The sequence below is a fragment of the Quercus lobata genome, chromosome 4 (assembly GCF_001633185.2).
Source record: "Quercus lobata isolate SW786 chromosome 4, ValleyOak3.0 Primary Assembly, whole genome shotgun sequence".
Taxonomy (NCBI): domain Eukaryota; kingdom Viridiplantae; phylum Streptophyta; class Magnoliopsida; order Fagales; family Fagaceae; genus Quercus; species Quercus lobata.
Window position 1 is genome coordinate 41,657,193 of NC_044907.1, and position 15,631 is coordinate 41,672,823.

At 32.7% G+C, this 15,631-nt stretch overlaps 1 protein-coding gene across 1 annotated transcript; it reads left to right on the forward strand.

Moving 5' to 3' along the window:
• The first annotated feature begins 8,382 nt into the window (after nucleotides 1-8,382).
• Nucleotides 8,383-15,411, forward strand: LOC115985208. The gene is made up of 3 exons (XM_031108176.1): nucleotides 8,383-8,454; nucleotides 14,429-14,965; nucleotides 15,007-15,411. The coding sequence occupies exons 1-3, from the start codon at nucleotides 8,383-8,385 to the stop codon at nucleotides 15,409-15,411; spliced, it is 1,014 nt and encodes a 337-aa protein (XP_030964036.1).
• Nucleotides 15,412-15,631: the final 220 nt, after the last annotated feature.

Consider the following 15,631-nt stretch of genomic DNA (forward strand, 5'->3'; position numbering starts at 1 on the left):
ACTTAATCAGATAATTAGAAACTCCAAGCCTGACCTACTAGTTTTAACATCTTGGATAACACGTCTGTTGATCTAGTCATAAATTAAATTACAGCTATACGTACGCGGTACGCTTACAGCTTCAAATGAGAGGAAGCTTCATGCATGTAGCTTAGCGATCCATTGATATGGATAGGTCACTAACAAGTTGCTTAGTTCCAAAAGACCAAGTCATATAGCTTGGAAAAACTCGTTTTTTGATTTTTTATTTTAAAACGCTAAATAATACAAACAAGAAAAACCAAGCTTTTGGCTCCTCTATATATATTGCCAAGGCCAAACATCCGAGTCATAACATCATTAGTCCACCAACAACTACTTCAACATTATTTCTTTCCGTTCTCATATCCTTTTCCACAAAGCGCTTACTCATATATATCATAGTACATATTCTATATATCATCCGCAAAGCCTTACATACCTATAGCTCAACATTTCTTCTAAAGAGTACAATCTCCATGGCTAATCTTCATGAGGTTGATCAGCTGCCCGAAGGGTATCTCTTAGATGATGGAATGGTAGTCTTAACTACCACTCCGGGGACAAGCACCCAGAATTCAACCATTTTGGGTGCTAAAAATAATGATATGCATCTATTAGGTCAAGGTACACTGCTTCAAAAAAAGGTGAACGGCAACTTGGGTGACGACTATCGTAAATTTGAAGGGAATAAGGTGGGAAAATCAGTTCATAGAAGGTTGCTTAAGAAATTAAATCAAGAGGCACCCCAGGTGAACCCGCATCAAATGAAAGTTCGAATTATTCAAAGGAGTTTAAGCATTGGATCGCCACGAACACCTCCAATTAAAAAGGGAGATGAACTGAAATTGAAGCTTGAGCGTTTCAAGATGCGGACTCTAATCATAAATGGAAGTGTTGAACAACATGACCAATCAGGCAACCATGGTGGTCAAGGTGCTAATACTAAGTCCGGTAGCTCTACATAAAGCATTGGATAAACAGCAAGATCAAGGAGATCGATGACTACTGCCTTTCATTTAAATAGATAATAAAAGATCCTGTTAACATGGTGCCCTTAGGGTGTTTGTTAATAGACCAATTTATGAATGTTTTTTATACTTCTTTCATGAAAAATATAAAAGCTGTCAAAAAAATTAAATATTTCAATTTTCTTTTTCAATAAAAAAGTTTTTATAAATATCTGCTAAATTAATATCCTGAGCGCATTCATTAAATTTTCCCACGAATGAAGAACTTGTTCTGTAGGGATTTTTCTTTTGACAATTTGATAGATTTTTTCTTTCCTCTATTAAAGATAAGTAGCTGTATTACAAGTTGCACTTATTTAGCCCTTGAATTTTTGGAGAGGAATATTCTAATCAACAGCACACGTACATGCATGCTATTGAAGATCTATTGGGATTGTTTTGTTTTCTGGGTTAATTTCTTTTAAGATTGCAGCTTTACAGAAAAGGTTTTTTTGTGGATTTGATTTATATGACCCTCGTAAATACTTGCTTTATTCAGGAGGGCCTAGACATCTGATAGAACAAAAAACCAATATTTTGGCCCAACAACATCATTTAGTTTTTTTTATTTTTATTTTTTAAGATAGAATTTGAATCTAAATCCATTAGTCAACCATAAGAAATTTTCCAATTGAAATATATATATAAACCAAAATGCTACATTGATAATATTTTCATAATATTATATATATATACACACACACACCATGCCATGATGAGATTTTTTTTTTTTTTTTTGGTGGTGGGATTGAAATATTTCCTAATAATCAATCTTTTGCTCCAATGCCAAGAGACTTGTAGCTCATTCAATTGGTACCTCTTGCCCTTTCAATTTCTTGACATTCACGGTTCAGAACCACCCCTCCCCAATTATTGAATTATTAAAAAAATACTTCTATCCCAAATATTATTCTCCACTCTATGCTCACAACACGTGTCTTCTCCCCCCCCCCCCTAAACTATCAAGAAAACCTAACATTAATGCCTCACATGCCCACATTAATGACTCACTCACTGACTCACAAACACCACCTCCCACATATTTTTGTCTACTAATTTGCTCTCTCTTTTTCTCAACTGGTTTTCCACCACCAAAGGACCACTTTCTGGTTTAGTAAGTCTTCACACTCCATTAATGGTTGAAGATGCAAATAAAGATAATTTCTTTTCTTTTAGAGATTTTAGAGTGTGTTGTGGATAAATCTCTTAATTTCTTATCTTATGAGGATTTATGGTTCCTTCTTGGATTTTATTCTATGTGCAGCACTCAACTTCCTACAACTATTTAGGGTTGTCTAAACTCCTCCTTTCAAGGGAAAAACCATGTGAGAATGACCACACATTACGGTGTGATCACTCTCACACCAATACTTTAGGATGATTTTTTTTTTTTTTTTTTAAAGTTGACAGATTTATAGAAATATATTATTGGTAAAAAAAATCCCAAAAAAAAAGGATGCGAAAAGAATGAAGATTTTAAGTCTAAAGCACATGACTGAGAGAAGAATAATAGTAAAATTGTCACTTGGAGGGCTAGGCCCGTTGGTTGGAGATTTCTAGTATTATTGTTTAAAATGATATGAAAACTGTGGAAAAACACATGATTATAGTATTCATAAAGCAAAAAATATGTTTAATACCATGTTTCAAATAATATGTTTTAATGTGTGAAAAAACATAATCGTGTGTGTATGTGTGTGTGTGTGTTTTTTATTATAAAAAAGCAAACAAGTAGGCCCCATTGTGGGAATTAAAAAATGAAGCTTTATGTGTTGTCTAATCAAGTGGGCCTCATGTTTTTCAAAATATTTACAAATGTGTCATTGAGTAACATTGTTTAAAATCTAAAAACTAGTCAGAAGAGTTTTTCAAATTAAATGTTTAAATACCCTAAAATGTGCAATGTAAATCAAACACTCCTAAAAAAACACTTTTACCAAATGTGTTTTTTTTTTTTTTTTTTAGAACCACAGTTTTCAGTATTTAAACACTGAAAACTGTTGTTTGGAATCACATACCAAACAGTCATACAACTTGGAAAGCGTGATATTGCAGAAGTTTGGGATTTTCTTGAGGACTATATATATAGAGTCTTTATGTTTGATAGGTTTTGAATTTAAGCGTCAGGACGAGAAAAATTGCCAAACAGTCTATTTTTGGGAAAAAATTAGGCGCGTGGCATGCGCTCAAAGTTATTTAGTAAGATGGACTCTTTTTGAAAGTCGAGTTTGGCAAACTCGACTTTGGACTGGAAAAAGAATGCTATAGTGGCGTTTTTTTTAGTGGCGTTTGTCAAAACACCACTATAGGTACCATATAGTGGCGTTTTATATAAACGCTGCTATAGGGACTAAAAAAATGCCACTATAGCATTCGTTTTCCAACCCAAAGTTGAGTTTGCCAAACTCAACTTTCAAAAAGAGTCGAACTTATAAAATAACTTTGAATGCATGCCAAACGCCTAATTTTTTCCCAAAAATAGACTGTTTGGCAATTTTTGCCCGTTAGGACTCATGACAAGTGATAAATGCTAGTTTGACTTTGTAACCATTGTCTTTCACTTTTATTTATTTATTTTTTTATAAAATTGTCTCTCACCATTTGAAACAATTAGAGGGTGTTTGGTTTATGGGTTTTCAACACCCAATTTTCAGTTTTCATCACTTATTTTCCAAATTTTGTGGGCCCCACACCAACTTTGTTTGTTTAGATCAGTTTCTTAACTCAATTTCCATAACTCTATACTTAAAAAAAATGAGAATGAGTTATGGAAACAAAAAACAAATTTTTGATGTTTTCAGTTTTTTTGAATTGAGTTTCAATGGCATTTTTGTAAAATTAAGCAAATAATGGGACCCACCCGTATGACTTATCCCATCACATAAGGTCTCTAACCAAAAATCAGTTTGGCATTCTCACTCCAACCCGTTCTGATCTCTATCTCTTCTCCTTCTTCATTTTTTTCTTTTACCCAAAGTTCTCTCTTCTCACTGAACCTTCATTGTTCCTCCACAAGCCACCACCACCACACCAATTGTCACCATCACGAGCCACCACCACAAGCCATCATAAGATCAGTTCAAGCTCAGCCCAAATCGGGCCTTCGTTCTCTCTCTCTCTCTCTCCTCCCTTTGCCAGATCAATTTCTCTCTTAGTCGTTTTTTCTCTCTCTCATCCCTTTGGCTAGATTGGTTCATCTCTATGTCTAATTTCGTGATTTGGATATCTGATTTAAGGATTCTGAGTTTAGGTTTGATACGTTTGTGGTTTGGGTTTCCTGTGCATTTGTGTGTTGGTGGGTTTGGATTTTTGTTTGTGGTTGTTGAGGCTTGGGCTGTGGTGGAGGTTGCCTGTGCATTCGTTTGGATTTTTTTTTGGGAAGTTGTGATTATGGTTGAGGGCTATTGGTGGGTTTGGATTTTTGGTTGTGATTGTCGGTTTCTTGTGCATTATTCTTTTGGATTTTTTGTGTGGTTGTTGGTGGTGTTGATGGTAGTGGAATCCGGGTTTGCCGTTGGTGGTGACGATGAAACTGGGTTTGGGTGTGGGTTTCATGTTCTTTGTGTAGAGTCACATAGGTAAGGGAAGAAGACAGTTGAAAAAGATTAATTGGTGGGCTCCATCGTTTTGGCAAAAAGTGGACTTAAAAACTGAGATATGTGATTGGGTTTTGTTACCAAACAAAATTTTTGGAGTTTTTGAGTAATAGTGGGGTTTGAGTTATAAGTTATGGCTTTTGAGTTTGAGTTATGAGTTACAATTACTGAATTATGAAAATTGAGTCATGTCTAAACCAAACGGGCCCTTAGTGATTGATGTGAGATTCAAGTCGAGCTATAGCTCAAGTGCTTAACTAATATTTTTTGCAAAATATTTTAAAAGGAATGGCTTTAAGTTACAGTGCTCAACTAAAACTTTTGCCCTACCCTTCCTTAACCTCTATCTCTCTACTTCGTCCTGAACAAGTTTTTTCTGCCCCACATAGGTGGTAGGGCAGGGATGGGACAAGATTTTAGCTCTTATTACGAGACAACGCAATGATGGATTTAGACATTAATTCAGCCCCACCCCACCCCGCTCATTGTTGATAAGAGCTATAATTGTAAATTTCTTATACCCTAAATCCTTACTATTTAAACAATAAATCAATACTAGTTTATTTAAATGCATGGATATTAAGATTTCTGTTTTTTTCTTTTATGATATTGTCTTGTGAAATAGTTGGATAATATTATTCAATTCTTGCTAAATATTATTTTGATTTGATATGATAAATTTAGTTGTAATTTCAAATATGTTTATATTAAAGAAACATATTTTATTTTTTTGAAATATTGTAATATTTGTGGAGCAAATTAACACGAAGTAGAATTTTAGAAGACGGGGATGAGATAAGGAAGTTTCCCCATCATGGAGGGTGGGGCAAGGATGAGGCAAGTCAAAACAATGCAATGTGGGGGTGAAGATCTCATCCTTCAGCCCCGCCCCTCCCCTTTGCTATCCCTAGGTGTAACTCTAAGTTATATTACACAACTAAATTTTTTTTTTATTGGATGTGAATTTGAACAAAAACATTGTTGGATTAAAATTCCTTCTTATACTCCACATGCTTGCAAAAAGATCTGAGATCAATTACTATGTCATGGATCACATGTTTAAAATTCAAGTTTTTGTATTTAAAATTATGCATAAAATATGGGTTCCTAAATGGAATAGGAAATGGAATCCAATTGACACAAAACTTGGCATGCATCTATATAATAACTAATAGCCGAAACGTTTGACTTTTGTTGACCGCGCCTCATTGCACCATGTGGCTACATAAATTATTGACACTTCTTCATTTAAAAACACTGAACAATTGTTTCTTTTGAGATTTTAACTTTCCGTTTAGTTCAATTCATTTCACAAGATATTAACTTGAACAATTATGCTTTTTCATTTTGTTGATTCAATTTTCAGTAACTAACTAACTACATAAGATATATATATTAAAAAAAAAATTGTCATTGAGAAGAAAACATAAGTAAGGCGTAAGGAGAGAAAAAAGAGTGAGAAATTTGAGGGCACTACAACCGTCAAGCAAGCATAGGCCAACATCCCACAGCCGGTATTGGTAAGGTATTCTTAATAGACAAATTTAGATTTGGTTATTTTGGTTAGATTGATCTAACAGTGTCTGTGATGATTTTAAATTTTTGGTCTCTCTCTTCTTTTTGTTTTTTCTTTGCTTTCAGATTACTTCTTCTTCGTTTTCACTAGCATCCATCAGTGTGTTTTGCTCTGCATCTTCTTCTATACTTTCTCCCTCCCTCTCTCTTATTGTTTTTCTCACCTTTTCATGTGAAAGTTGAAACTAGACTCCTCAGTAAAAGACGTGAAGCATTCAAGTCTCCTTTTTGACAAACGTGTAGCCATCGAAAGAGGATAATAAAGTTTGGACTTTGGCTGTTGATATTAAAGATTAGTCCTCCTCGGGTTGAAGTTGATATTGTTAATTTAAAAAAGTTAAATAATTTTGTTTTAAAAAAATGATAATGATGTAACAAACTCTAGAAAGGTTAATAAAAAGTAAAAAATTTCAGTTATATATATATATATATATATGTATGTATGTATATATATTACAGTGAACGTGGAAGGCCCGGCAGTGCAAGTATCTTTGTAGGCGGCTTTGTTTTGGGAGGACTCATATTTGGCACACTCAGTTGTGCATATGCACCTCAGGTCCGGTGCTTCTTTATTTGTAATTAACTTTTCCTGTGATTTTGTTGGACAGCAGGGGGTTTGGTGCGTTGCTAAAGGAGGGTCCGCTGGGCAGAAGGGTTGCTGGGAAAGGGGGTGGGTGAGGAAGAAGATACAAAAATATTTATTTATTTATTTTTGAAGATAAAAAAAAAAAAATTCAAATAGAATAGAGAAATAAATATTTAAATATTTATGTATATGTGTGTGAAGCTCCCTCCTAAAGACTTGAACCCCAGCCCTTACCTCCCACATCTCATAAGCATTTATATTTGTGAAGTGACCACCGCACCAAAGATACACGGTGATATTTTTTGAGTTAGTTTAACTAAAATGTTGTTGAAATTGACGTTAATGCTGGTGAACACAATACTGAAATTCCTGTTTTCAATTATTTAAAGGATATTTACTTGGGCCAAAACCAAAAGAAATTATAAGGTCCTCATGGTGGACAAGTGATGTGGTCCACCATTCCAGTAAAATACTCCCACTTGTTTAAAATTGTGGAGTTTTAAATAAAAATTAAATACTGACTCAACAATTTTAAATTAGTGGAAGTCTTTTATTAGAATGGTGGACAAATAACGTGGTCCACCATGAGGACTGTATAATTTCTCCAAAACCAAAGGGGTCCATGATTCTGTCCCTTCTTAAAAAAAAATAAATAAAAAAAAAAATAAAATAAAGCTCAAACCGGTCAAGCCTCAAATCCGATTCTCCTCCTCTATTAGATGGTGTTCTTGGCGAGCCAACGCTCAAACTCCTTTGCAAGGTTGGAGTTGATCTCCAATTCACTTGAAGATGAGGTATTTGTACTTGAGGCACAACACCACCACATCTCTCAGACAACTCTACAAATTCATCATGAAGTTTCGGAAAGCTTTTCTTGCATAATTCCTTTCTTCGAACATAGAGCTCCCTAGAGAATTTTAACAATGACAACAACCTTGGATCAACTGGTTTCACTGGCTTCGGTTCAAATCCGTAGTAGTTATTATCACCCATATACATATTGTCACCATAATAACCATATTGTTGCCTATACAAACCACTTTCAAATATTGTCATATCATCAATTGTGCCGAAAGTTGGTTGATTCCAAGAGCTTGATGGCATGTTGTTTGTAGGATAATTGGTCATTCTCTCATCCGATGGATAACAAGTTGGGTATGTTTCTTGTTCATAAGGTTGCCCCCATGGTGCATGGTTATCCATGAACACTACTTTTTTGGTTTAAAAAACAAAATTGAGAGAAATAAAGAAAAACCAAGATTGAGACCTTTTTTTTTGGTTGGAGAAGAAAGATTGAGACTTGAGAGAACTAAAGAATGAGATTGGACTTCGGTGAAAGTATAGCAAAGAGCTCAATAGGTTTGATTTTGATATGTGGCTTTGGTTTCTTTGGTCTGATGAAAAAGTAGTTGATAACATGGGGTATTTATAAGGGTGAGATGTTGGAAAAACTTGTTGGCTAATTCAAAACCAAACTTGAAATTAGATTAAGCCAAGCCATTACGTGGTCATTACTCCAAGCTACGTGTTTTTGATTAAAAAATTGCAATTTCATGGACAATATTGGCTAGAGTAACTTCTTCTTATAATGGACGTTATGACAACCCAGTTGAGGCCTCATGAATTCAAGGTTTTCATGATATATGGTGAATTGGTGATAATAGGACTGGTTTGTCACACGGTATTTTAATAAAGCCGTCATGATAGCTTATTTGGAGAAATGGGTCACTTGCAAAGTACGGAAATTTTCTTAAGGAAAATTGCGTTGGCCATTTCGTGTACAATATTAGGTCCACGTCTTAGTGATTACGAAGAAACTTCGTAGAACAAAATTTGGACTAATCCCTTTCTAAGATCAAATTAATTCCGTGTTCCTAATAATAATGATGATTCCCAACTTTAAAGTCCAACCCAGGGACCCATATATATCAATGGTACAAAACGAGTACAGTAAGTTGGAGTTAAAACTTAAAAGTTCAAACTAAATTTCATTACTTTTGCTTTTCTTTTTTGCTGTCAATTTGATCTATCTTTTTCTCAATTTACTCCTTCAATCTCTAGGTTATATTCATTATTCAACACGGTCCTTCTATTAACATCGGCTAATATTAATTTGTTAATACTAATTAATAGTGATGTGACAAGCATAATTAATTAAAAAAAAAAAACGTTTTTATGAAAAAGTACAAGGCGCATGCTTGTTATCAATAAATTCAGTAATATAAGATTAAATATAAAACCTAGTTTTGACTTCTAAAAAAAAAAAAAAACCTAGTTTTGACGCAAAGAAAAGATTTAAATCATATGTTTTGAAATTTCACCATCAATCACAAAGTCCTCAATTTTATGAGGGAAAAAGTCCAAAAAGTTGAGCTTGTTAGGTTAAGTATTTAATATTATTAGTGAACATGTAGTTTGAACGCCTAGTTTGGACTTCAATAAAAAAAAGAAAAAGAAAAAAGAACTGAACCTAGTTTTGAAACAAAGCATATATTTAAACCATTTGATTTGTAAAATTAAAGTTTAGAAATTTCACAATTAATAAGAGATTCTTCAATTTTTTGAGGGAAAAAAGAAATTTCACAATTAAAGTTTAGAAATTTCACAATTAACCAAAAAAGAAAGAAAAAAAAAATGAACTTAAAGGATATACCTGAATTTGAGTTATATATATATATATATATCAAAGGTATATCTTACGGTAAAAAAAATAGGGTTAGTGAGCACTAGCACTAATTCTCAAAAAAAGAAAAAAGAAAAAAGAAAAAAGAAAAAGAAAAGACCTAGCTAGCATCTGGTCCAAGAAAACATCAAATATGACAATATACATAGACAATTATCATAATTGCTTAGCAGCATTCTCTAAGGCATTTTGTCTATAAGACAGCGAATAAGCTTGAAGATCCTTAAGCAATACATTCTTTTATTATAATTTCCAATCCTGCAAAGAAACCAGTTGAGCATAAGTTTTACTGAAAGGAAAAAAAATTAACCATATCAAGCATTTTTTTTTTTTTTTTTTTTTTTTGAGGGGAATCAAACATTTAGTTATAGCATAACTGCATACGGAAATATATCTATTATGAATTTATGATATTATGATCTTTACCGGTATTAATATCATAATTTTTTTTAATTCATCAAAAAATTTATGATATTGATACCGGTAAAGGGTGGATGAAGTATAAAGGCTTAAGATAGAAAGTATAATAAGAACGTCATTTCATCAATATTTGTAAAGACTTACCTAAAATTATGAATATATTAACAAATGCTCTACAGACATCCGTTAACTGAACCTCTACATTAAATGATTAAATTGGTAAATGACTTAAACACAATGTTATATCCAAACTAAAAATGTTGAAAGACCTAGCGGAGGAAGAAGAATACTTCTTTCTTTTTTATTTAATTTCTTTTTTTCTTTTTTTCTTTTTTGGAGGAAAGAAGAAAAATAAAAATCAAGAGAGTGATACCAATTAATAAACTCATTTCAATCCACGAAAGCAAAAATTTCAACTATGTAATTCTAAATTAACATTTGGATTAATCAAAGTATCATAACTTTACGGTTTAAAATATCTAACTTCGGAGAAGTATTTTTTAGACTGTATACAATCATTGTTATTATATATGACAAAAGATAATAATATTTAAAATAATAAAAATATTATTTATAAAAACAGTTATATATTACTTATTTTTTTTAATTCTAACGTCACGTATTAATCCATCCAATACCATATTAATTAAACACATTACAATAAGAGAAGAAAAGTTTCTAAACAACACTAAAGAGAAAAAACAAAAAGCCAAAAACATATGTTTATACAAAGTACAAACCCCGCATATGGAACTCCTTTAGAAATTAATATCGATCCAACATTATCTAGGCTTTGAACTTTGTGGGAAATGCTAGTCTTAGTTCTAGAACCGGAAAATTAGTTCTCAAATACAGGACATGGTCGTGTTAATCTGCGAAGCTTGCGTGCCATGGATAATTTGTTTCACCATATATAGATAAACACTACACCAAGCTTGCGTGCCTAATATTAAAATTTTATCTAAAAACTCACAAAAGCCCAAGTATCAGTCTCAACAAACTACCAAAAAAATTTAGCATTGAAAGTTGACTCGCCACAACCAGCGAGCCACAAAACTTGCTACTATTAATAATTTTTTTTTATTCTCTCCACATGACTATCTCTTTTTTTTTTTTTTTTCTTTCCTCTCTTCTCTCTTTTGTGCCTGTCTCCTCATCGCTCTCTCTTTCATCATATTTGTTCTCTCTTGCACAAATGTTGAATGGATTCTCCCTCTCTCTTGCAGAGATGGTGGATGGGTTTTCTCTCTCTCATCCACATATTTGTCAGTGATGGTGGTAGTTTTAATGGCGGCCAGTAATTTGTAGGTTTGCTCAATCTATGTTGTCACTGGGTTTGAATTTATATTGTTAATTGTTTATAATTTTATAATTTATTTTTTCTATATTATATAGGATTAGAAATTCTTAACGTGAGTATCATGTTTATATTGTATAACTAGTCCCTAACTCGTGCTATGCACGGGAACTTACCTATTTGTGAGGTAGATTAAAATAATATTATAAAATCTTAAATTGATTAAAAAATTACATTATTGCATGATTTGCTCTTGTATGATTTCAATTTGTATTACAATTTGATGAAAAAGTCATTGCTTAAACGTGCAATGGTTTATAAAAAATTTGTTAGACAATTTTAGATACGGTAAAAAAAAACTCTAAAATTCAGATATTAAAACTTCTAAAAAAACAAAAAAAATATTAAAGAATCAGATAATTCACTGCTTAGAAATTATTGAAATAAAAAAATATATATGACTAAACAATAGAGAAATATAAGAGAAAGATGAGTTACGTTCAAAAGAATAATCCCTGGCTATAACTATTAAAAAGAATCAAAAGATTCAGAGCTTACAAATTATAGATAATATATATATATATATATATATATATATGTGTGTGTGTGTGTGTGTGTGTGTGTGTGACTACACAACATAGAATTATAAGAGAAAGATGTGTTACCATCAAAAGAATAATTCAGATGTTAAAACTTTTGAAGGCCCAAAAAAAATTAAAGAATCATAAGATTTACTTCCTATAAATTTTTGAAACAAAACAAAATATATATGATTACACAATAGAGAAATATAAAAGAAAAAATTGATTACCTTCAAAAGAATAATACATGGTATAGTTATTGAAATCTATTTGGTGGTTCATGTACGAAAATCACTTTTTTAAAAATACATGAAAAATTGTAATATATATATATATATATTTATATATATATATATATATATATATATTTAACAAAGTAGATGAGAAGAAAATAATAGAAGAAGAGCTCATACCTCTACTTGGCTTTAAAAAAAAATATATTGGGGTTTGCACTACTTTTATAGTGTTTATGATTAATCTCGCAAATTTAGAGATAAATTATTAACGTTTGAATTTGAGTTTAAGTTTAAGTTGGACTTGTTAGAAAGATAGAGTTAATTTCATTCTTTGTTAAGTTTGGACTTTGGCTGTTGATATTAAAGATTAGTCCTCCTCGGGTTGAAGTTGATATTGTTAATTTAAAAAAGTTAAATAATTTTGTTTTAAAAAAATGATAATGATGTAACAAACTCTAGAAAGGTTAATAAAAAGTAAAAAATTTCAGTATATATATATATATATATATATGTATGTGTGTATATATATTACAGTGACCGTGGAAGGCCCGGCAGTGCAAGTATCTTTGTAGGCGGCTTTGTTTTGGGAGGACTCATATTTGGCACACTCAGTTATGCATATGCACCTCAGGTCCGGTGCTTCTTTATTTGTAATTAACTTTTCCTGTGATTTTGTTGGACAGCAGGGGGTTTGGTGCGTTGCTAAAGGAGGGTCCGCTGGGCAGAAGGGTTGCTGGGAAAGGGGGTGGGTGAGGAACAAGATACAAAAATATTTATTTATTTATTTTATAAAAAAAAAAAATTCAAATAGAATAGAGAAATTAATATTTAAATATTTATGTATATGTGTGTGAAGCTCCCTCCTAAAGACTTGAAACCCAGCCTTTACCTCCCACATCTCATAAGCATTTATATTTGTGAAGTGACCACCGCACCAAAGATACACGGTGATATTTTTTGAGTTAGTTTAACTAAAATGTTGTTGAAATTGACGTTAATGCTGGTGAACACAATATTGAAATTCCTGTTTTCAATTATTTAAAGGATATTTACTTGGGCCAAAACCAAAAGAAATTATAAGGTTCTCATGGTGGACAAGTGATGTGGTCCACCATTCCAATAAAATATTCCTACTTGTTTAAAATTGTGGAGTTTTAAATAAAAACTAAATATTGACTCAGCAATTTTAAATAAGTGGAAGTCTTTTATTAGAATGGTGGACAAATAACGTGGTCCACCATGAGGACTGTATAATTTCTCCAAAACCAAAGGGGTCCATGATTCTGTCCCTTCTTAAAAAATAAAAAAATAAAAAAAATAAAATAAAATAAAGCTCAAATTAAATTCCAAGGATAAATTAGGTTGTAAGGCGTTCAGCATTAATCATGCATTTGATGCCTGATAAGTTGATCGTAGTCTCTTAGATATGGCCCCACACTTTAAAAAATCCCACGTAAATTTGTTAAGGTTTTTCCACGTCCGTCCAGAGGTTTACCTTTTTTTTTTTTTTTGGAAGAGCTCCAAAGGTTTACTTAGACTTAGAGCCACCGGGATTGGTAATTGTTAAAGCATGGATTATCTTGTAGATAATAGTTTAGTAGATCTGTATTTTGTATAATATAGTTTGTATATAGAAGTGATAAGCTACAATAGCATAAAGTAGTAGTGCATTAAACGAGTTGTCGTTTATACAGTGCACAATTAGTTAGTTAGTTAGTTTTATCTTTTTGCCACTTGTCATGTTTGTATTGGTTGTATTGATAGTTAGTTAGGTGGTTATTCTTTCACGATGCTCTGTTTTAGCTATATAAGGGGCAGAGTCACATATTTATGAATATACGAAATCATTCACAACAATACAGCTCCTACTCTCTCTCTTTCTCTCTCCCTTTGTGTGATTCCACCATTGTAGGACCTTTAAGCTTGTGTGTGATTTCAACATGGTATCAGAGCTGAAATGATTCAAGAGAATCTTCAATTCTGGTATTCTTTGAATTTTTAGTTCAATCTCATTTTATTTCCATAGTGCTTTTCTTCGAATCAAGTAGAAATTTTTCTTGATTGTATTTTTCTTGATTCTTGCATTGACTTCTCTTCTCTAAATCTGGATTTGCTTCCTGTGCTTGATAGCATCTCGAAAATCTTGATTTCTTCTGTATTGGCAAATTGAAATACCTATTAATAGGGTTTTCAATTTTGATTTCTTTTGTATATTGGCAAATTGAAACTTCCATTGTTAGTGTTTTCAATTACCAATTTGTGATTGCTGCATTTCTTTCTTCAAGATCTTGAATTGCGTTGGTTTCTCTCAAGAATCTTGGTTTCTAGCTTTGTTAGCTTCTGTTTGGGAATCTAAATCTTGATCAATTTTTTTCTGCTAGATAATTCTTGTTAAGTATGACTAAAGGTGCTTCTCTACTTTCCAGCCTTGGGAAAATGCATCTAGTCCTTTTTTCTTGTCTAGGGGAGATAAGCCTGGTGTTTCCCTTGTGGTTCAACATCTCACTGAGGAGAATTGCAGTACCTGGAGCAGAGCAATCCTTACATCATTGGATGCTAAGACTAAACTAGGGTCCATTGATGGCTCAATTCTTAAGCCTCAATCCATTGACCATCCTCTATACATAGCTTGGTGTAAATGTAACAGCACAGTATTAGCTTGGTTGTTCAATTCTGTTTCTAAGCATTTACAACCAAGCATAGTGTATTTCAAGACAACAAGGGAGGTTTGGCTTGATCTACAATATAGGTATGGACAAGGCAATTTTCCTCGAATTTTGGAATTAAGGAAGGAAGTTAGCTCTTTGACTCAAGAGGATTTGAGTATCAATGCATACTACACCAAGTTTAAGGGTCTTTGGGATGAATTTTCCAAATATAGAACTTGTATTTGTGGACACCATGTGGAGGATTGTACCATGTCATTCTCTATGGGGCTGAATGAGACTATGTTGCAATCAGAGGTCAGATTTTTCTTATGGATCCCATACCTCCTTTGAGTAAGGTTTTCTCTCCTTTGCTTCAAGATGAGAAGCAAAGAAAGGTTGGTGCTGGAAATAAGGTTTTGACTGAAACAACAGCTGCATTGGCAGTATTGAGACCCAAGTTTGGTGGTAATGCCAAGAATTTCAATAAGTCAAGGATTGGCAGACCTCAATGCACTCACTGTGGTGCCATGGGACATGTAGTTGATAAATGCTACAAGCTACATGGTTATCCTCCTAGGTACAAGTTCAAGAACAAGAATCAATCTTTTGTAAGTAATCTAGTTGCAGTTGAGGATAGTTCTAGTGAACCTGTCTCCCTCACTAGAGTTGAGTATCAACAACTAGTTGGTTTGCTGAATTCACAATGCCATTTTGGTACTCAAGCCCTACTAGAAGTAAGTTTGGACTTTACTCATCAGTGATAGGCCAAAAACTAATTGACCCCTCATGATAAATTAATTGATTAATTAGCCAAATTTATTAATTAATCAAATTAACATGCAAACGTGTGGTAGCACAAACAAATCACCAATAAACTAAGTATGCAACGGAAAATAAATTGACATGGTGATTTGTTTACGAATGGGGAAAACCAAATGGAAAAAACCCTATCGGGTGATTTTAAGGTCACCACTCCCAAGA